Source organism: Chionomys nivalis, chromosome 17, assembly GCF_950005125.1.
Source record: "Chionomys nivalis chromosome 17, mChiNiv1.1, whole genome shotgun sequence".
In the NCBI taxonomy this organism is placed as follows: Eukaryota; Metazoa; Chordata; class Mammalia; order Rodentia; family Cricetidae; genus Chionomys; species Chionomys nivalis.
Genome location: NC_080102.1, coordinates 55,517,794 through 55,539,414, shown reverse-complemented (window position 1 = coordinate 55,539,414; position 21,621 = coordinate 55,517,794). Strand labels below are relative to the sequence as shown.

The following is a 21,621-nucleotide window of genomic DNA, read 5'->3' as shown; positions in this document are numbered from 1 at the left end:
ATGACTGTGAGCCTCCATGTGGTTGCTGGGAATTGAACTCTGGACCTCTGGAAGAGCAGTCAGTGCTTTAAACCACTGAGCCATCTCTCCAGCCCCTACCACAATTTTTTTGTTTTTTTGAAACAGGGTTTCTCTATAGCTTTGGACCCTAATGTGAAACTAGCTCTTGTAGACCAGGCTGGCCTTGAACTCACAGAGATCCGCCTGCCTCTGCCTTCCGAGTGCTGTGCCACCACCTCCCGGCATACCACAAATATATTATAGACATTATGAGCTTGATAATCATGGAAGAACATGTAGGAAGCTGAGCCCAGAAGTTCACAAGCTCAATGCCTGCCTACTTGGCTTATGTAGTAAGTTCAAGACCAATTTAGCCAATTTAAAAGAACAAATCAAGCAGGGCTGCCTACAGTTAGCTGGTAGTGTACTTGCCCAGCATAAGCACAAGGATCTAAGTTCAGTCTCCACTGGAGTTGGAGGGGCAAGTGCAGGGAGGGCAGGCTAAGAGGGGTTAATTAGCTTGCTTAGGTGGAAAAGCCATTAGACCTGGAGCTGGTCTAATAACCCAGAGGCCTGAATTTAGAGATTTTCCACGTGGTGGTGGAACTTTCCACACTGTAGAGGCAGTTCATCCATCAGCAGATCCTTGGCTACTTGGCTACTTCTAAACTACTGTTCCTGTACATGCCTCAGTGCGTTTGGGGCAGTCAGAGCACACCTTGCAGGTCAGTCCTCTCCTTTCATCTACTACGGGGTCCCAGGGATGGAATTTAGGTTGTCAGGGTTGGCAGCAGCCTCCTCTACCTGCTGAGCCATCTCGAGGGGCCCCTCACTCACATCCATACACATAAACACATTCATACACAAAAGTCCCAGAGGCCTTCTAGAGCAAAAACCAGAGCCCCAAATCTTTGAGATGGTCCTATGGTGGGTATGGTGGGCTCTTGGTAAACAAACAGTGGGGCCACTCATAGATCTGTGATTTGAGATAGTGTGAACATCAGAACTGAGTTGAACACAGTGACAGAAGCCTGGGAACAGAGAAGCCCTAGAGTGGACAGGAGGGTGAGGTAGACAGCAGCCCAGCTTGCTTTTTACAGCCCCACAAAGTGGACCTAGGAGTGAGTCCAGCGCACAAATTATCTCTTGTTCTCTTTGGCTGGATAATCTTTCCCTAAGGTTTGGGTTTCCTAGAACTATTGATCTGGCCGGCATTCTGGCGCCTGGCATACCTTTGGGACCTAACTGAACGTTTGGAATCTGCACTGCAAGCATATCGCTTTCCCTGCAAAAGTAAAGAAAAAAGTAAAGAAAGAGAAAAAGGTCTTGTCATTCTCATCGTCAAGTAAAAACACCCAAAACACATTGAAATTAGTAACATTAATTTTATTTACTTATTTTCGGATTTTCGAGACAGGGTTTCACTGTGTATCCCTGGCTGTCGCGGAACTAGCTCTATGCAGACCAGGCTGGCCTCGAACTCACAGAGATCCACCTGCCTCTGCCTCCCGAGTGCTGGGATTAAAGGCGTGCGCCACTACCGCCCGGCTAGCCCACTTTTATAAAGGGGCCTCCATCACGAGCGTTTCGGGAAAGACCCAGGCAGTGTGGCAGGCGGCAGGCAGAGGCCATCGGCAAGGCGGCCTCGGCACAGTTATCGCGGGGAACGGCGAGATTTTTTAAAGAACAACTTTGAAGAACGCCCCGGGGTCACGTGACCCGCGCCTGCGTCCTGACCGTGACTTCGGTCCTCGTCGCTGATTGGCTGTTGATTGGTCTACAGGGTGTCGGAGGGTTCATTCCGGAAGTAGGAGCTTGAATCTTCTGCTTCCTGGGCGGAAGTGTGTCACAGCCTGGCAGTCGGCTCTAGGAGGAAGTTCGTCACGTCGCAGTTGTCTCGGCACAGCGGATGTGTGTCGCCGCTTAGGTGACGCTGGGAAGTGCTTGCAGCCCCCGCCGCTGCCTTTTGGTTGAAGCACTATGGAGGGAGAGAGGAAGAACAACAACAAACGGTGGTATTTTACTCGAGAACAGCTGGAAAATAGCCCGTCGCGTCGTTTCGGCGTGGACTCAGATAAAGAACTATCTTATCGCCAGCAGGCGGCCAATCTACTCCAGGACATGGGACAACGTCTTAACGTGTATCCTTGCGGCCTAGGCCTTCGGCCTTGGAGCCCGTCCGGCCACGCTTCGGCGTCAGGCCGGGCACGCTGGAGGGGACAGGAGTAGGTAAGGTGGCAGGAGCTGGACGTCTAGTGGGGAGAGCCCACAATGGCGCTGGCTGAGCCACTGTTCGCGGGAGGGAAGTGAGGCGGAGTCAATTTCCCGCTCGCTCACCGGTGCCACCAGCCCGGCTGGGAATTCGGACCTCTCCTGTCTTTGTGCTTTCGCCACTCCTTCCCAGCCCCTCTCCTCTGAATTCTGACCTGTTTTAGTGGCTTTTTAGAGTCTCCTTTCTGCCGTGAGCAAAGGCTCCTTTTAAGAGGTTTCACAGTTGACGCTGCCTCCCAGTGTGTAAAAAAGGTTTCGGGAAATTCTGTACCCGACGGGGCTTATGAAGGTGTCTAGAATTAGCGTCCCAGCTTTGGTTCCAAACCCATTTCTCCCACTTACTAGTTGTTTAACCTGTTAATTCTTGTTTTTCTGTGTCCGCCAAAACCCTGAGATTCAGATGGTCTAGTAACTGTTTTGTAGAATTTAAGAGGAAAGAAAGATGTCAACTTAGGTTTGTAGGGAGGTCTAGGTATGGATATATAATGTTTTAAGTAGTTTGGCGAGTTTTAAGTTCTTGTTTCTTGGGGTCCTATAGATTATTCATCGTTTTCACATTTCAAAGATAAGATAATTTAGTGATAACTTCTACCTCCCCCGTTTTTTTCTTCAGAAAACACAGTCATTTGTGTCAAAACTAACAGTTTAAAAACTCCTTGCATTTCATATATAACTATTTTAGCTGCAGCTTCAACTTATGTAGCATTTAAAGAGTGATGCTGAGGGCTGGTTGTGGTGTCGTACACCTTTGATCCTAGCATTGGGGAGGTAGCAGGCTAAAGCTACAAAGTGAGACCCTGTCTCCAAAAAAAAAAAAAAAAAAGTTCTGACTATAATGTTTAGGTTTTAAGGGCTATATTTTTTCCAAATAGGTGTCCCCTCTTTTGGCCATCCCAGGCTTTCAGTCAGTGCACAACTAAACCTCCGAGTTTCTGTATATGTTTAAGGCACTTTTTTTTTGCGGGGGGTGGGGCACCTGTCCTGGAATTAGCTCTTGTAGACCAGGCTGGACTTGAACTCACAGAGATCCGCCTGCCTCTGCCTCCCGAGTGCTGGGATTAAAGGCTTGTGCCGCTGCCACCTGGCTAAGGCACATTTTTAAAGTGTGTTTAAGCTTGTTACCATCATGCTGTCTTCTCTATACAGATTGTTACTTGTTTCTGAGGTCTGTGGGAATAAGGTGTCCCGTCCCCGTGTGTCCCCCCCACCCCCACTTTGGAGGTATACCCATACAAATGAGAGACTGGATTAGTGCGAGGGAGGAAGGAGTTTATTTACAGTGGATTACCATCAAGGCTTTTCAAATGTATGTAGTTCAGGAGCCAGGATATTTTCTGAAAGAAGTAGAACTAAACCGGGTATGGTGGTGCACGTCTTTAATCCCAGCACTCGGGAGGTGGAGACAGCCTGATTTCTGAGTTCGATGCCAGCCTGATCTACACAGAGAAACCCTGCCTTGAAATACCCTCATACCCACCCATCCCCAAGCTCCCCCAAAAAAGGAAGAAAGAAAAAAAGTAGAACTGAAAAACTGATTTCTGGAGTTTGTTATCCTTGGGCAAGAAAGATGGCCCAGCAGGTAAAGGCGCTTACCACCAAACCTGATGACCTGAGTTCTATCCCTATGGCGCATATAGGGTGGACGGATAATTGACTCCTGCTGGTTGCACGCTGACCCCCACACTCATGTTGTGGTGTGCGTCTCCCCTCCAAAAGTGTATGTAATGAAAGATATCCTGAACTTGCAGAAGGCAAGTGATATGGCAGGAAGGTTTAAAATCTTGTGTAGCTGTGTTTATACTGCATATTGATTTATACCTTGCCACTTGTTTTATTTATTCAGTCATTAAGTTTGTATGAAGCACTTATTAGGTAGAAGACACGCTGTCAATTGGCAGTTAATACCTTAGTGAAGGGAAACAAACCTATTTGGTTTGACGCGGTGACTGTTACTTTTGTGTAGGATTGTTGTCTACTGTGCTTTGCTTTTTTTGGGGGGGAGGGAGATTATATTGTCCGTTATTGAACCTTAACTTGAGCAACTCAGCTCACAACTGACTATCAACACTGCTATAGTATACATGCACCGGTTCTATATGATTCAGTCTTTTACACAGTTTCATCGCTATGTAAGTACAATTTTGTATGGAGTAATCCTTTCGGGGTTGGTTCTAGCTGTCGTATGATTGGTTGTTATTAGATTAGGATTTTAATTTTAGAATTTAGGGCTGGTAAAAAAAATAATGATTTGAGTCTAGTGTCTTAAGTTTATGGCCATAAGAAGACAAATGTAAGTTAGATTTTGCAAACCCTTTGGTAAAATCCAGTGGGTAGCTGGAGGGAAAGGTGCATTGTGTGGTGGTACCTGGGGAGATGACTTAGGAATGGGGAAGAGTAGGAATAAAAGGATGCTTTTTCAGCTTTGTTAACTAGTCTGTTTAACATTTGGTGATTTGGGAGTGAGTACATAGTGATATTTCAGTTGCAGGTAAGACTCTTTAATTAAAATCCCAAGGGAAAGCCGGGCGCTGGTGGCACACGCCTTTCTGTAATCCCAGCACTCAGGAATCAGAGGCTCAGAGGCAGATGGATCTCTGAGTTCAAGGCCTGCCTGGTAAACAAGTCAGGTTCCAGGACAGCCAGGGCTACACTTAACTTAAACCTTTTTTTTTTTCTTTCTTTCTTTCTTCCTTCCTTCCTTCCTTCCTTCCTTCCTTCCTTCCTTCCTTCCTTCCTTCCTTCCTTTCTTTCTTTCTTTCTTTTTTGGTTTTTCCATACAGGGTTTCTCTGCAGAGGAAACCCTTTCTTAAACATAAAAAACCCTAAGGTAATAAAGGTTGCTGTGAACAGACCTTGTGGATTAGTGGGTCAAATATTCTACCATTATTTTAAGAAACATCTTCGAAATTTTAGGTTGATGCATCTAAAAATAAATAGTTTTATTTTTTGAGTGTTTTGTGGCAGTGCCCACAGAGGCTAGGTGAGGGCGCTGAATTCCCTGGAGCCCCAGGCAACTGTGGGCAACCCTAGGTGGGTGCTGGGAGTCCAAGTTCTGAGCGTCTTCAACCCAGATAAGACATTTGGAATTGTTTTGTTTTGATGCTATAAGAAGAAACTTTGTGAAGGTAATTATAATTGCTGCAATGTAAGAAATTGGCAGAATCAGACTTAGGAGTAACATGAAACTCTTGGGATTTTTAGTTAAATATTGAAAATTTTGAATGATTAGTCAGTTTGACTTTTTCCTGCCCTTGACTCCCATACTTCTAATTAGCCTTTATTGAAGCTATCTAATAGCACTGAAACAGACGTAATAAATCAAGAATGAAATTAAAGAGGAATTCCACGGCTATTTAAGTAGTTTTGAAAATTTTCTATGTTCAGTTTTCCGTCTCTCTTTTTGAGGCAGGGTTTATCTGTGTTGCCTTGGTTGTCCTGAAAATCACAGGGATCTGCCTGCCTGTGGGTGCTAGGATTAAAGGCATGAGACACCTGGCCAATTTTTTTTTCTTTGATATTAGGGTCTCACTATGCAGTCATGGCTGGACTTGATCTAATTCTGGCTGCCAAGATTTTCTTGATTTTCCAAGCACTGGCATTAAGGGCAGCAGGCGCAACACCTGCCGAGTCTTCTCTTTTATTGCAACAAAGATTTGAAATTTAAACCAGACGGTGGTGGTGCACACCTTTAATTCCAGTACACAGGAGGCAGAGGCAGGTGGATCTCTGTGAGTTTGAGACCAGCCTGGTCTACAAGAGCTAGTTCCAGGACAGGCTCCACAGCTACAGAAAGAAAAAGAAAGAAAGAAAGAAAAAGAAAGAAAGAAAGAAAAACAAAAATAGATTTGAAATTTAGAGTGGAATCTTAAATCAGGTTGTTCAGTTCAGTCTGTATTTTTGGGTTAGCATATATATCCTTTTTATTTAAGTGACATGATTTCTTATTGCCTGTGTGTTAACTTTAGTTAAGACAGACATTAATCTGTTTATTTCCAAGGTATCTGCAGTAAGCTGGAAGAATTAACGAATGAGCTGATTATCATTTAATTAGACATCCTTTTGGATATTATATCCTTTGTTTTATTTGTGTCTTGACATAGGTCCTCACTAGTAGCCCTGACCTCACATGTAGCCTGAAGTCAGAAATTCGCCTGCTTTTGTCTCTTGAGTGCTGGTATTAAAGGCAAACACGACCACAGTTGGTGCCCTAACTTTTAAAGTAGTTGATGTTTAGAGTATTGATTTTTTTTTGTGTGTGTGTGTGTATTTTGGAATTAGCACATCAAAATACTACTCTTATAAGTTGGATTTAACTATGATAAATTCAAATTAAATTTGAGAGGATTTAAAACATCATGGCAGGCTGGGTGGTGGTGGCACACAACTTTAATCCCAGCACTTGGGAGGCAGAGACAGGGGGATCTCTGTGAGTTTGAGCCAGCCTGGTCTACAAGAGTGAGTTCCAGGACAGGCTCCAAAACCACAGAGAAACCCTGTCTCGAAAAAACAAAAGAAAACAAAACAAGACATTATGGCATTCATGTTACGCCTGTCAAGCCAGCCCTTGTGGATTTTTTTAATTGTGTGTGCATGATGTGATCATATGTGAGTGCAGCTCACATTTGCTGTGTGCACATATGAGATCAGAGGACAAGTTTTGGTTCTCTTTTTCCTGCATGGGTTCTGGGGAATTAAACTCGGGTTGTCAAGTTTGGGCGGTTGCACATTAGGCTGCTGAGCTATCTTGCTAGCTGCCTTGTGAATTTTTATTATTACATGTTGGGGGAGGCTGCTAGTTCGTTTCCTCACTGCCCTGACCTGAAATAATCATACAGGAATCTGTTTTAATTGCAATATGTTTGGTCAATAGCTTAAGCATATTTCTGGCTAACTCTTTTTTTCCTGGCTAACTCTTTTATCTTAAATTAACCCATTTCTATTAATCTGTGTATTGCCATGTGGCTGTGGCCTACTAGCAAGGTTTTGGTTTGTCTCCTGCAGGCAGCTACATGGCTTACTTCCTATATATCTTTTCCAGCTTGGGTATATTCTGTTAAGCCATTAGCCAAAGTTATTAAACAATGTCAGTAAAACATATTCACAGCATATAGAGGGGAATCCCACATCACCTCCCCTTTTCTGTTGAAATAAAAGGTTTTTAACTTTAACATAGTAAATTTACCTAGCAAAACAGTTATCAAGCAAGAATTATAGTTACAATATTATCATTATTTTTCAACTCCATCAAAGACTCCAGAAAGATATAATTTTACTTAAATTAATGGGAAGTACACTATAAGCAACTTTCAAAACTCTAGGATTGACAGAGACATCTCATTGCCTGGACAGTCACCCAGAGTTCTTCTGTACCATTGGGGCATCCAATCTTCAGCCTACAGGCCCATAGTATCTGGCGGACTTTTCCATGAAGCAGGAAATTTCAAAGACAGCTCCACCTATATTTGCAGTTTGTCGTCACTTTCTTCTGTGTCCTGCAGAATGTCTAGCAGACTCTTTAATGAAGCAGGAACCCCGAAGGACCGTCTCACCTTTAGGCAAGTTCAGCAGTCATTTTTCTGTGGGTCCCACATGTCCAGTTCATACAGCATAACATCAAGCAGTCCAGGCAAGAACAATTGGTTGCTCAAATGGATAGCCAACTCCATTAGGAGCCTCTTCCACGCCCATCATCCTCTTGAAGTAGATTGGTGCTGCCAGGAGCAGATGTATTTGTCATGAAAAGTCTCAAAGTTCTTAAAACATTTTAGATGCCATATTCCGTGGGTCTTTGAAAAGTTTGAAGATTATCTGTCTAACTGAAATATATCTCTATATATCTAGAAAAGCTAACTAACATGACCATAAACTTGGCTATTATAGATGATTATTAACCTATATTTCTTAATTATACATTACATTTTTAAATGAGCTGCACAATCACAATACCTTAATCAAGAGCAGAAATATATATAAAACAAAATTGATCTTAAATTTGTATCAGTAAGCCAAGATCCATAACTAATGCATTATAGCAATTACAAATATAAATTCTCATGGTGAAAATTTTAACAGTACTGAAAACTGCCCTGTAGAGGTAATCATTGATCAATATTTGATATACAGTATTCATGACTCTTTCTGTATTTAAACTAGTACTTTGTTTAAAAGATCATTTCTCAACTGGGTGCTGGTGGTGCAGTTGGGAGGCTGAGGCAGGTGGATCTTGGTGAGTTGGAGGACAATCTGGTCTAGAGTGAGTTCCAGGACAACCAGTTATACAGAGAACCCCCCTCCCAAATCAGTATACTGTTCCCAGCAGTGTAAGCATCCCCCCCCATTGTTTCATTTCACTTAAATTCTGGATTCACCAACTGAATTTCCACATATGCTGTCTTAAGTCTTTTCAAGTGAGGAATGATAAGTCATTAAATTCTGTTTTGTATTTATGTTGTATTTTATATTTAAAAATCCTTGGGGGTAAATATATGACACAGTACAGTGTGTATTTAGCATTTTAGGTTTTGGGTTCAGTTCATAGCACCAAAAGAAAAAAGGACCCATATTTTAATAACAACATATTTGGATATATTTTAGCCTTATTTGCTGAGTGAGTGTGTATGCTGGTGTCAGATGTGTCTAGATTTGGAGTTGCTGGAGTTGCTTACTAGTTGTGTGGCCGTGGCCTTGTGTAGGTGTTCATATGCCTCTGATTTCTGGGCTTTATGTTCATTAATAGTGCCTGGGTTTTTTTGTTTTGTTTTTCGAGACAGGGTTTCTCCTTGTTGCTTTGGAGCCTGTCCTGGAACTAGCTCTTGTAGACCAGGTTGGCCTTGAACTCACAGAGATCCTCCTGCCTCTGCCCCCCCCTGCTGTGATTAAAGGCTTGCACCACCTTCGCCTGACATAATTGTGCCTGTTTTTAAAGGAGTGATGGGATTTAAACTGATTAATTTCTGCGTTTCTTTCCAAAGCAAACAGTTGGTAAATATTAGCTGTTTTATCTTTTTCTTTCCCTTTTTAAAAAAAAAGTGGTATTTCTTTTTTTTTTTTTTTTTAGAGATTTGATTTATTATGTATATAGTGTTCTGCCTGCATGCCAGGAGAGGGCACCAGATCCCATTCTAAATGGTTGTGAGTCACCATGGGGTTACTGGGAATTGAACTTATGACTTCTAGAAGAGCACACAGTGCTCTTAACCACTCCAGTCCTCTTTCCTTTTTTTTTCCAAAGAAAATTTATATTCTAAACTTGTCTAAAAATTCCTCTCAGAGTTAAGTACATGTGCCTGTAAGCCTAGGTATTTTTTTTTTGTTTTGTTTTTTTTTTGTTTTTTTTTTTGTTTTTTCGAGACAGGGTTTCTCTATGGCTTTGGAGCCTGTCCTGGAACTAGCTCTGTAGACCAGGTTGGTCTCGAACTCACAGAGATCCGCCTGCCTCTGCCTCCCGAGTGCTGGGATTAAAGGCGTGCGCCACCATCGCCCGGCAAGCCTAGGTATTAAGGAGACTGAAATATAGGGTTTCCATTTTGAGGATAACATTGAGAAAGGTGTTTATGGTCAAACCTGACAACCTGAGTTCAATCCCTGGAAATTACAATGAAGGAGAGTCGACTGGAATTAAACCGAGAACTTTATACAGATCAGACATCAGACTGCTAGTTGAGGTACACTCCTAGGGCCCTGTGTTTTTGTTGTTGTTGTTGTTGTTTTGTTTGTTTGTTTGTTTAAGTCCATTCATCTGTCCGTGGATGTCTAGACTAGTTCCATTTTAGCTTTTTTAGAAGAGTAAAAGGATAAGGAAGGTTGTGCAAGTAAGTATCTTTGTGGCAAGCCAGGCTTAAGTCTAGAAAATTGTAATTTAGATAGCAGTAGGGTTGCAAGTAAGTATTACAATGTTTCAGTTGCTGTGTAATCTTGCATGGTTAGTCTCTGAGATCTTTATCTACTTGCGTATTGGCTTGAATTATCTTTCGTCTCCTAAATATTTTCTATCTTGTGAGTTTATACTTTGTAGTTTTTTTACTTTTTATTTTATTTATTTTTTTAAGACAGGGTTTCTCTGTGTAGCCTTGACTGTTCTGGAATTTGCTTTGTAGATCAGCCTGGCTTTGAACACAGATGCTGCCTCTGTCTACCTAGAGCTGGGATTACAGGCGTGTATTGCCTGACTGTTTTTTTTTTTTTTTTTTAAGACAGTCTCATGTAGGCCAGGCTAGCTTTGAACTCACAGATCTAACTGCCTCTGCCTCCTGAGTGCTGGAATTGCAGGTGTGGGCTACCACACTCAACAAACACGTTTTTATTTAGTGTGTGATAAATATATTTGTATGCTTGCCTGTGTGTAGGGGGCAGAGACTAGAAGTTGACACCAAGTCTTCTATTGCTCTCAATTATTTTTTGAAATAAATTCTCTCGCTGAACCTGGAGCAGACCATTTTTGCTAGACTGGGTGACCTCTAAAGCTCGTGACTGCACTGCAGCCCTGGTGTTGTAGATGTGCGCCACCTGGATTTCTTGCATGTCCCCACTTAATTTGCTGAGCTTCCAAATTTATTTTTTAAAATTTTTTAATTCACTGCCCCTTCCCATATTCACAAAATTAGGTAACCATCACCAGTGTTTGGTCTCAAAACATGTGTATCAGTCGGGCAGTGGTGGCGCACGCCTTTAATCCCAGCACTCGGGAGGCAGAGGCAGGCGGATCTCTGTGAGTTCGAGGCCAGCCTGGTCTACAAGAGCTAGTTCCGGGATGGGCACCAAAGCTACAGAGAAACCCTGTCTCGAAAAAAAAAATGTGTATCAGTCACCACATCTATCCCTGCAGCCTCTGCCACTAAGCTACTTTCTGTCTCTGGATTTACTTATTCTAAGGATTTTAATTTACTATTAAAAAAAAAAAAAAAAAGAACAACCTTGGCATGGTGTCTCATACCTATTATCCCAACGTCCAAGAGGCTGAATGAGGCAGAAGTTTCACCAGTTAGTTAGAGGCTATTTTGGGCAATATAAATACTGAGTTCCAAACCATCCTGAGCTCTACAGTGAGATACCCACCTAAAGCAAGCAAACAACAAACATAATGGTGATTTTTCAGTGGGAACAGCTTCCGTCTACAGTCTCCTCTCACACACACCTGACCTTTTGAGGGATTGCTGTCTGATTTGAAAGTCCAGGGCAAGTGTAAATGAGAGGTATGACATGTGCCAGAGACTTGATTGTTTGAGATTTAGCTCCTCTTGGATTTATTATCACTTAGAAATCAATAACAAGTGTGACTTTTTTTTTCTTCTATTAAGTCTATGGCTCCAGCAGCCTTGTTTCTAGCAGCAAAAGTGGAAGAACAGCCAAAAAAACTGGAACATGTCATCAAGGTAGCACATACTTGCCTCCACCCACAGGAGTCACTTCCTGACACGAGGAGCGAGGTAGGTAACTGTACTTTTGAAAGTCATAACTTTGTTTTGTAACTTTGAATCTGGGCTGTTAAACTTTTCAGTGTTCAATTTCTTTTTTCTTTTTTTTTTTTTATTGTTTTGGTTTTTCGAGACAGGGTTTCTCTGTGGCTTTGGAGCCTGTCCTGGAACTCCCTTTGTAGACCAGGCTGGTCTCGAACTCACAGAGATCCGCCTGCCTCTGCCTCCTGAGTGCTGGGATTAAAGGCGTGCACCACCATTGCCCGGCTCAGTGTTTAATTTCTAAAATAAAAAGCTTGTCATAAAAGCTTAATAAGAACAAGGAATCATGTCACCTGCATAAATTTCTTTTTATCCTATTCTCTATATCAAAATACTCTTAATTCTCTGTGTAACAGTCCTGGCTATCCTGGAACTTGCTTTGTAGACCAGGCCACCTGCCTCTGCCTCCCTAGTGCTGGGATTAAAGCTGTATGCCACCATCGCCTAGCTATGTCCTTGGCTTTCTTAGAGAAGGGCGACTCCTGGTTTTATCCATTTATTTAAAAAATTATTTATTGTGTATTTAATTAAACACGTCTGTGTGTATCTGTGTATGTGAGTGCAGGTGTTCATAAATGCCAGATCCCCCTGACGCTGGAGGTATCGGTGTGTGGTAGTGAGCTAACCAGTATCAGTGCTGGGTATTGAACTGCTCTAACTCATGGAGCCATCGCTAGTTCTTTTGCTTTTAGAAGTCAGTGATTGGAAATGTTGGGAATTGTAACATTTATAATTGAGATACAATTATGGATTTCTTTTACTAGGTTACTTAAGTCTTTTATGAGTATATTAGTTATGCTTTGAAAAAGATATATGGAATTGATTACATATTTTCCTATTGAAAATTTCTGTATTATTCCAATTTTAGTATATGTACTATTAAAGTGAGCATTGATATGTTTATTTTTTTTCCCACCAAGTTGCAACATCTGAGAAAACAACCTAAGGGAAGGAGGGATTCCTTTTGGTTCACAGTTTCAAAAGTTTCAGCCTATGGTTACTTAATTGTATTACTTTTGGGTCCAGGTTATGAGGCAGAATGTCATGGCCAGGATGAAGCAGGTGGTGGAGCAAAGGGCTCATCTGGCAGGTAGTAACCAGAGCATCAAACAGTAAAGAGCCAGGGACAAGATGCTCTCTTTCAAGGGCTCTGTTTCTGTGACTTACTTCCTAGCCCTACCTTTTGTTTCTTCCACCTCCCTAAATGGCATCAGATTATAACTGCATCTCTGGATTAATCTACAGATGAGGTCAAAGCCCTCATGATCCAATTACTTCCTAAGCGCTGACAAACCTGAAAGTTTATTTATTAGTGTGTGCTGTGCCTCTATGCGTGCATGCCAGCCAGTCTGCCACAGACTGTGGAGCCAGAATACAACCTTGTGGCCTAGGCCTCATTCCACCTTTACTTGAATTTTTTTTTAAACACATACTTAAGGATTACTTTATTGTCACTAATCTCATAATCCTTCAGTTTTATATATAATGTGTACAATATTCTGTCTGTGTGTATGCCTGTAGGCCAGAAGAGGGCACCAGACCCCATTACAGATGGTTGTGAGCCACCATGTGGTTGCTGGGAATTAAACTCAGGACCTTTGAAAGAGCAGGCAATGCTCTTAACCACTGAGCCACCTCTCTAGCCCCCTACTTGAACTCTTGAGGTCGGACTCAGGTTGCCAGCCTTGTGTGACAACCTCTTAACTGCTGAACCATTTTTCCAGCTCAATACTTAGACCCTTTAACATATCAGACTATGGGAGACTTTTCATATTCAAACAGTTTCATTCTCCAAAGCATGTTCACATAATTTCCTTTCCTTTTCCTTTTCCCCTTCCTCCCTTCCTTCCTTCCTCCCTTCCTTCCTTTTTTTTTGTTTTGTTTGTTTTTCGAGATAAAAAAATTCTCTGTGTAGCTTTGGTGCCTGTCTTGGAACTCGCCCTATACACCAGGCTGGCCTTGAACTCACAGAGATCTACCTGCCTCTGCCTGAGTGCTGGGATTATAGACATGCGCCACGACCACCTGACTCACATAATTTCTTACCTGAGTGTTTTATATGAGGTGGTAATAGGAAGATGTTTTCTCCATTATATGGAAAAGAGGGCTAGCTAGCATAGTTTATATCCTTACTTGCTTTACTAGTACAAAGTTTTTAGTGTGAAGTTCAATGTCTGTTTTGTTAAACCTAAGCTCCATGACAATTAGTACAATCAGATACTTAGTGCTGTTAAAGGGTCTGCAAATAGAATGTGATGAGTTGCCGGGCGGTGGTGGTGCACGCCTTTAATCCCAGCACTTGGGAGGCAGAGGCAGGCGGATCTCTGTGAGTTCGAGACCAGTCTGGTCTACAAGAAGCTAGTTCCAGGACAAGCTCCAAAACTACAGAGAAACCCTGTCTTGAAAAAGCAAAAAAAAAAAAAAAAAAAAAAAAAGAATGTGATGAGTTTTAAAAAGGTGTGTTATTTCTCATCGCTAAATTATCTGATTTTTGAGATTAAGATATCAATCTGAAAATAAATAAAGTTGTGCTTTTTGGTAGCTTAGAAAGTAGTAAAGTGCTGTCTTTTGATGTGAAGTGGTAGCACAGGCCTTTAATCCAGCACTTGGGATTCAGGTGGGCAGATCGCTCAGTTCAAGTCCAGCTTGGTCTACAAGAGTTAGTTCCAGGACAGACTCCAAAGCTACAGAGAAACCTTGTCTTGAAAAAACAGCAAAGAAAGTAAGATATTGATGTGTCGTCTCTTTCTTCCCGTGGATGGAGGTTCTATTCCAGTTTCAACTCAGCTTCTTCTCCCATGCCACCCCTCTCAGGATTTAAAAATTTCTGAGTTTGAGTGTTTGCTCACATGTTACGTGGACCCCATGTATGTAGTACCTATGAAGGCCAGAGGAATGCGTCGGATTTCCTGAAACTGGAGTTGCAGATGGCTGTGACCTGCCATGTGGGTGCCGAGACGCGAACCTAACTGACTCTTCAGCCATCTTTCAGTGGCCTCCATCCATATCTTTTATTATTCTGCTTTTTAAAATTGTTTACCCTTTTGTGGCATGTAATTTCTGTATTCTTTCCCATAGGCATACCTACAACAAGTTCAAGATCTGGTGATTTTAGAGAGCATAATTTTGCAGACCCTTGGTAAGTTTATTTACCCTTAAAGTCATTGAAAAATTATGTGTGGAATATGATTTTATGTTAAAATTTGTAAAACTGGGAGAAAACCTTTTGAAGGGTTTGGGAATTGTCTGTTACTGGGTAATAGTGGCTGTGGAGTGTATAGTTTAGCCTGGTTTGTTTCCACAGTGTAGGTGTAGGGTGGTCCTTGAAACAGCCATTAGCCAGGATCCCATCCATCCCATTCCCCCCCCCCCCCCACCAAAACCACAGGGTTTCTCTGTAGTTTTGGAGCCTGTCCTGGAACTAATTCCTGTAGATCAGGCTGGCCCTGAACTCACAGAGATTTGCCTGCCTCTGCCTATTAGCCAGGATTTTGTATTTATATTTTCTCATTGTAAGATTTATAGTTTATCTTTTTAATAGTTTGACAGTTTTTTTTTTTTTTAAGATTTATTTATTATGTATACAACATTCCTCCCATGTATGCTTGCATGCCAGAAGAGGGCGCCAGATCTCATTGTAGATGGCTGTGAGCCACCATGTGGTTGCTGGGAATTGAACTCAGGACCTCTGGAAGAACAGTCAGTGCTCTTAACCTCTGAGCCATCTCTCCAGCCCAGTTTGACAGTTTTTTAAAAGACTCAGATCCACCTGCCTCTGCCCCCTGAGCATGCGGGATAAAGGCTTTTGCCACAATGTTGCCACGAAACCTGGCCAATTGTTTTTTCCTTTAAATAGACCTGAATTATAAGACTTTTCAGTGCAGGTTTTCTCTGTGTAGCCCTGGTTGTCCTAGAACTCACTCCGTAATCTGGACGGTGGTGGTGCGCGCCTTAAATCCCAGCACTTGGGACACAGAGGTGGGGAGATCTCTGAATTTGAGGCCAGCCTGGTTTACAAGGATAGGCTGCAAAGCTACAGAGAAACCCTGTCTTGAAAAACCAAAACAAACAAACAGACAAAAAAAGAACTCACTCTGTAGAGCAGGCTGACCTCGAACTCAGAGATCTGACTGCTTCTGTCTTCTTGATGCTGTGATTAAAAGTGTGTGCCAGCATAACTGGCTAGCGATACCTTTATTACATAGAAACAAGTTCAGTCTCAATTCAGTTATCAATTTTTCTATCAGAATAATTTACATCATGTCTTTTATGTTTTAAGTATCTGAGACAATGTTTTAGCATGTAGCCCAGGCTGGCCTGTGAACTCTATGTATGTAGATCAAATTAGCCTCAAACTTGCAAACACTGTCAGCCTTCTGAGTGTGCTGCCTATGCATGGCTGAAATTTGTATTTATGTTCTCAAAGAAAATTTACTTAAGTTACTTTTTTTAAAATTTTTTTCTAGACAGGGTTTTTCTGTGTAACAGCCCTAGCTGTCCTGGAACTAGCTCTGTAGATCAGGCTGGTGTCGAACTCATAGAGATCCACCTGCCTCTGCCTCCTGAGTGCTGGGATTAAAGGTGTGTACCACCACCGTCTGGCTGTCACATCTATCTATCTATCTATCTATCTATCTATCTATCTATCTATCTATCTATCTATCTATCTATCTGATGTATTGACCCTGTTTTGTAATTTTGGTAATGAACTTTTGAAATGGGCTAAAACAAAACAACAACAACAAAAGAAATATGACAAAACAAGCAGTACACATTCTATGTAATGGAGCTGATGGAAAGGCACAATGAGGGGAGAGGATTGAGTTTTAATTTTCTAATCCAGCTCTCAGGTGGCAGAGGCAGAAGCAGGATTGTCAAGAGAGTTGCAGCTGGCCTCAGCCACAGAAAGAGGTCCTGCCACACTATTTTCGCTGCTGAGCTCTAAGGGACTGAGGATATCCTCAGTTGGCAGAATGCTTAGCATTCATGAACCAACCCTAGGCTTGTTATCTAGGTTTTCGGAACCAAACCCAGCCTTCTGCAAGAGCAACAAGTGCTCTAAACCACTGCGGTGTTTCTCCAGCCTCCTAAAAAAGATTTTGAGTTTAGAGGTTTTGTTTCTTGAGTGGTCTGCATCTTGGAGAAAAGCAAATGCTCTGTGTGATTTAGTTCTTTTTTTTTTTAATTTTTTTTTGTGATTTAGTTCTTGCACAGTACTTTTGGAAGAGAAAAAATGAACAAGCTGTTAATGATTCAGACAAAAGAGCTATAAAATGTATGTGTATGTTCTTTTAAAGGGTTTGAACTAACAATTGATCACCCACATACACATGTGGTGAAGTGCACCCAACTTGTGCGGGGTAAGTAACCCTAATTGTCTTGAATTGTTTAGTTATTTGGGAACTATGCTTGGCTCTGGACAAGCTGCTTTGCCCATACTAAGTGGCCTGTTTGGCTGGTATCAGACACTTGGTTCTGACATATTGGAAAAAGTGATTTGTTTTCGACAGTCTTAATTTAATGAGAATGTGAGATTAGCATTACTTGTCATTTTGACAGGATCTCTTGGGAGCCAGACCTCTGGGTGTTCAGTGGTCTTGATTATGTTCATTGAGACAAGAAGGCTTCCCCCATAGTGGAGGATAGAGCTGAGTAGCAGCTGCATCATCACCTTATTTCTGACTGGATGCCTGTGAGCAGCTGCTTAGGCTCTGCAGCCCTGACTGTGATGTACGGCGCACTGTGATGCACCCACCGTACTGTGAGCAGAAAACCACAGAATGGTAGGGTATTTTATAGAGCAACAGGAAAAGAAACTAAGAGATAACATCTGTTTGGTTGAGGGTATTTGCCAGTGTAAGGGTAGGTCTGGAAAAGTCACCAAGTCACATGTATCTAAAGTATTTTTCAGAAAATCTTGAAAGTTGGTAGTCTTGGGCCAGCAAGATGACTCAGTAGGTAAAATCACTTCCCTCACCAGCCCAATGACCCGAGTTTGAGCCCTGGTTCCCACAGTGGGAGGAAAGAACTGCCTTGTAAAAGTTGTCCTCTGTCCTGAGTTCAATTCTCGGCAACCACATGGCGGCTCACAACCATCTGTAATGAGGTCTGGTGCCCTCTTCTGGCTGCAGACATACACACAGACAGAATATTGTATGCATAATAATAAAAATAAATATTTTTTAAAAAAAAGTTGTCCTGACTTTCACACATGCTGTGGGATTCCAGTGCCCTGCCCTACCCCCATATCCCCCCCACATACTGTTTATTTTTTAAACTGGATGATTTTATTTTAGTTCATGTCTAATTAAAGGAAACCCCAATGATATAGAATTCATTTGAACTTATTTTTATTACTGGTAAACCATTGGGTATGATATACTTACTTATTTATTGTTTGGGTATTTTGCTTGAGTTTATGACTTTGTAGGACATGTGTGGCTAGTACTTTCGTAGGCCAGAAGAGGGCATCAGATCAGATATGTAGATGGTTGTGAGCCACCATGAAGGTGCTGGGAATCAGACCCTGGTTCTCTGGAAGAAAGGCCAGTGCTCTTAATCAGTCCCGAGTTAAAAACTAGTTCTTAAATGATTAATTTAATTAATTAATTTAATATATATATTTTTTCATTTTTGAGACATAGTCTTACTATGTAGTTCCGGCTGGACTGGAACTTATTAAGGAGAATTCAAGAGTTCTGCCTCCTAAGTGCTAGAATTAAAGGTGTGCACCTCCATACCCTGCTTTGGTTGGGTTTTTGTTGTTTTGTTTTTGCTATACTGTTTAAATATAGGGCCTTGTATTTGTTAGGCAAGTACTCTGCCATTGAGTTATATCACTAATCCTTAAAGATTCCTTTTATTTAAATAGTATCAATAATATCTGGGGTGCCAGTTGTGACACACCTGCATTCTCAGTACTTGGGAGGCTGAGGCAAGAAGATTATTGCAAATTCTAGGCTAGCCTGGGCTATATAGTGAGACCTAATCAATAACACAAATAGCAAACAAAGGAAATGTGAGGCTGGGCATAGAACTAAGTTGGTAGAGCATTTGCCTGGGTTTTATTCGGAGACAGAAGGTCTGGATATCATAGTGCATGTAAATGTCTTATGGAGTTTTATATGCTGAGCTGATAATTAGCCTTATTTTCATATTAATAGTATCTCATGAAAATTGAATTTCCAGAAAATACCCAGTTTCCCCAAGTTCTATACATTAAAATTTAAGTTTGTTTTTATGTGTCGGGGTGGAAGGTGGGGGATGTTCTTCATGTGCCACTTGGCCTGTGTGGAGGAAGCCAGAAGATAACTTTTGGGAGTCAGTTCTCTTCCATCGTGTGGCTCTAGGGGCTTGAGCTCATGTTGTCAGACTGGTGCAAGTACTTTACCTCATCTCACCTGCCCAAGTTTTGTCAGTTCTGCATATTTTAAAAACATTGAAGTAGCTGGGTAGTGGTGGTGCATGCCTTTAGAGGCAGGAGGACAGCCTGATGTACACAGAGAAACCCTGTCTTGAAAAAAAAATCAAAATGCTTGGAAATCAGTAGTAGAATCTGTACTTTGCCTGAAAAAGACTCTAGGTCAAATTGAAGCACCCTATTTCACCTTCTCACAAACCTTGGTCCGCTTCCTTGGGTAGAATGTAAACACCACGTACTCAGGCATTGTCTCTGCCTAGTTTATAATGTTCGTAGTGCCATATAGATAATACTAAGTGTTTGTCCAGAAGAATGGAACTAATAACTTCTTTCTCTTTTGTTTTTGTTAGCAAGCAAGGACTTAGCACAGACATCTTACTTCATGGCAACCAACAGGTTTATATTTTTATTTTTTTTCTTCTGTTTTTGGGTTTGGAATTTGGTTGGGCTGGATTTGTCACTTTTTGAGAGATATATAGTGTGGGTCACTTAGTAAACTAGAGCCAAAAGACCATGGAAATAATCTTTGATATAATGTATTATAGACAGTGCCCTGGAGAGTGTGGATTTTCTCCTGCAGACTCTTTGTACCTTGTATTTACGTTATACCTTTTAATTTGCTAGGGTTTTGTAATTATTTAGCCTTCCCAATTATATGTATTAACTTTGCTATAAAATATCCAAGACATAATTCTGAAAATTGATGTAATTTTAGAGGCTGTTGGTTTTCTTCTGCCCAAGCAATGGACATTTAGTATATAAGGATTTACAATATATTTTTCTTTAAAAAATAGTTATCAGTATATAAGTTGTTCTGCTAAGTGACTTGCTTGTTCTTGTGTCTGATTTCCCATATTGTTTGTTCAGAGAAACTAATGTCATCAGTCATCAAGTGTAAGAGTTTTAATTTTAGTAAGCAGGTACAGAGTGCTATGGGTGTAACACAGTTCTTAGAGTACTTTCCAAGCATGCACCAGTTCCTGAGTTTAATTCCCAGCCCTGCATACATTGAGTATGGTGGCTCACATCTGTGATCCCAGCGCTCAGGGACCAGAGGCAGGAGAATCAGTAGTTCATGGTCATCCTCTGAACTATAGCAAGTTCAAGGCCATTCTGTGTGATATAAGACCCCATCTTATTAACATAGACAGACAGGCACACACACAAACAGGGAGGAGAAATGAAAAATTCATGAGGTAAGAGTCAGGCATTATGGTGACTCAGTCTGTGCTCCTCAGCTTTTGGGAGATAGGGCCGCTGTGAATTTCAGGGCAGCCAAAGAATGAGTCCCTGTCTAAAAATCAGATGACATCTTTTGGGGGAAAACTATCAGGTATATTTATACTCGAGAAACTGTTCTTTATTGTATTTTTTTCTTTTGATTTTTTTGAGACAGGGTCTCATGGCCCAGGCTAGCCTTTAACTTTGACATTCCATGTGTTGGAATTATAGGCATCTGCTACTGTGCTGGCTTTGGCTTTTTGCATTTTTTTTTGTTTGTTTTTGTTTTTTGGGTTTTTGTTTTTGTTTTTTTGGTTTGTGACTGGATCACAGACAGTAACTCTGGTCTTGAAGTGTGCTTGTAGATCAGGCTGGCTTCAAACTCACAGAGATCTGCTAGCCTATGCCTCCTGATTGCTGGGATTAAAGGCGTGCATCACCAAAGTTACCTAGCTCTTTTTCTTCTTTTATTTTTGTTTTCATTTTTTTGTTTACTAATCATTGTATAGATTGTGTGGTAATAGGAAATTTAGAAATGTTGTTAACTCGAGGAGTATTTTAATAGAAAGTCATTTTGAGGGGCTAGAGAGAAGAGTCAGAGGTTCAGAGCAGCACATGCAGCCTTCCAGAGGACCCGAGTTCCGATCCCACCATCCATTGTGGGGAGGTACCTACACCATGACCTGTAATTAATTCCAGCACTGGGAGGTTGAGACCTCCGGCCTCCCTGGACACCTTCTCTGATGTGCATGTACTCCTGTCCCCAACAGACACGAACACATAATTGAAATGAAATGTTTTAAAGAAAGAAGTTGAGTGCTGAATCAGAGCATAGGAGATTTCTTGCCCTTCTCACTCTCCTGTGGTTTTTTGTTTTTTTGTTTTTTGTTTTTTTGTTTTTTAATAATGGAGAGTTTTAGTTTAGGGTTGAGAATTGAGGGCTCATGACACTCTCTGTTTCCTTCCCTTTGATGTCAGCCTGCATTTGACCACATTTAGCCTGCAGTACACACCTCCTGTGGTGGCCTGTGTCTGCATCCATCTGGCTTGCAAGTGGTCCAACTGGGAGATCCCAGTCTCAACTGACGGGAAGCACTGGTGGGAGTATGTTGACGCCACTGTGACGTTGGAACTGTTAGATGGTAAGTTTTAGTGTAAGGGACCTGAAACGCACTTCTTGATTTGTCACATGTGTGGCCAAATGTGACTTGATTCACATGAAAACAGTAAGTTAGTTGAGGTTATTCTTGTTTC

The 21,621-nt window shown here is 41.6% G+C and overlaps 1 protein-coding gene across 2 annotated transcripts in view; it reads left to right on the top strand.

The window, feature by feature from the left end:
• Positions 1 to 1,918: 1,918 nt before the first annotated feature.
• Ccnt1 (cyclin T1) overlaps positions 1,919 to 21,621 on the top strand; it is a 28,391-nt gene continuing 8,688 nt past the window's right edge. For both annotated transcript variants that reach the window (XR_009058474.1, XM_057791943.1), the window contains exons 1-7: positions 1,919 to 2,141; positions 4,319 to 4,400; positions 11,568 to 11,696; positions 14,805 to 14,865; positions 17,024 to 17,086; positions 19,497 to 19,542; positions 21,346 to 21,509. Coding sequence is in view for 1 of the 2 variants with exons in the window: in XM_057791943.1 (XP_057647926.1) it covers positions 1,981 to 2,141; positions 4,319 to 4,400; positions 11,568 to 11,696; positions 14,805 to 14,865; positions 17,024 to 17,086; positions 19,497 to 19,542; positions 21,346 to 21,509 (706 nt within the window). In the remaining variant the exon portion in view is untranslated. The remainder of the gene's footprint in view (positions 2,142 to 4,318; positions 4,401 to 11,567; positions 11,697 to 14,804; positions 14,866 to 17,023; positions 17,087 to 19,496; positions 19,543 to 21,345; positions 21,510 to 21,621) is intronic.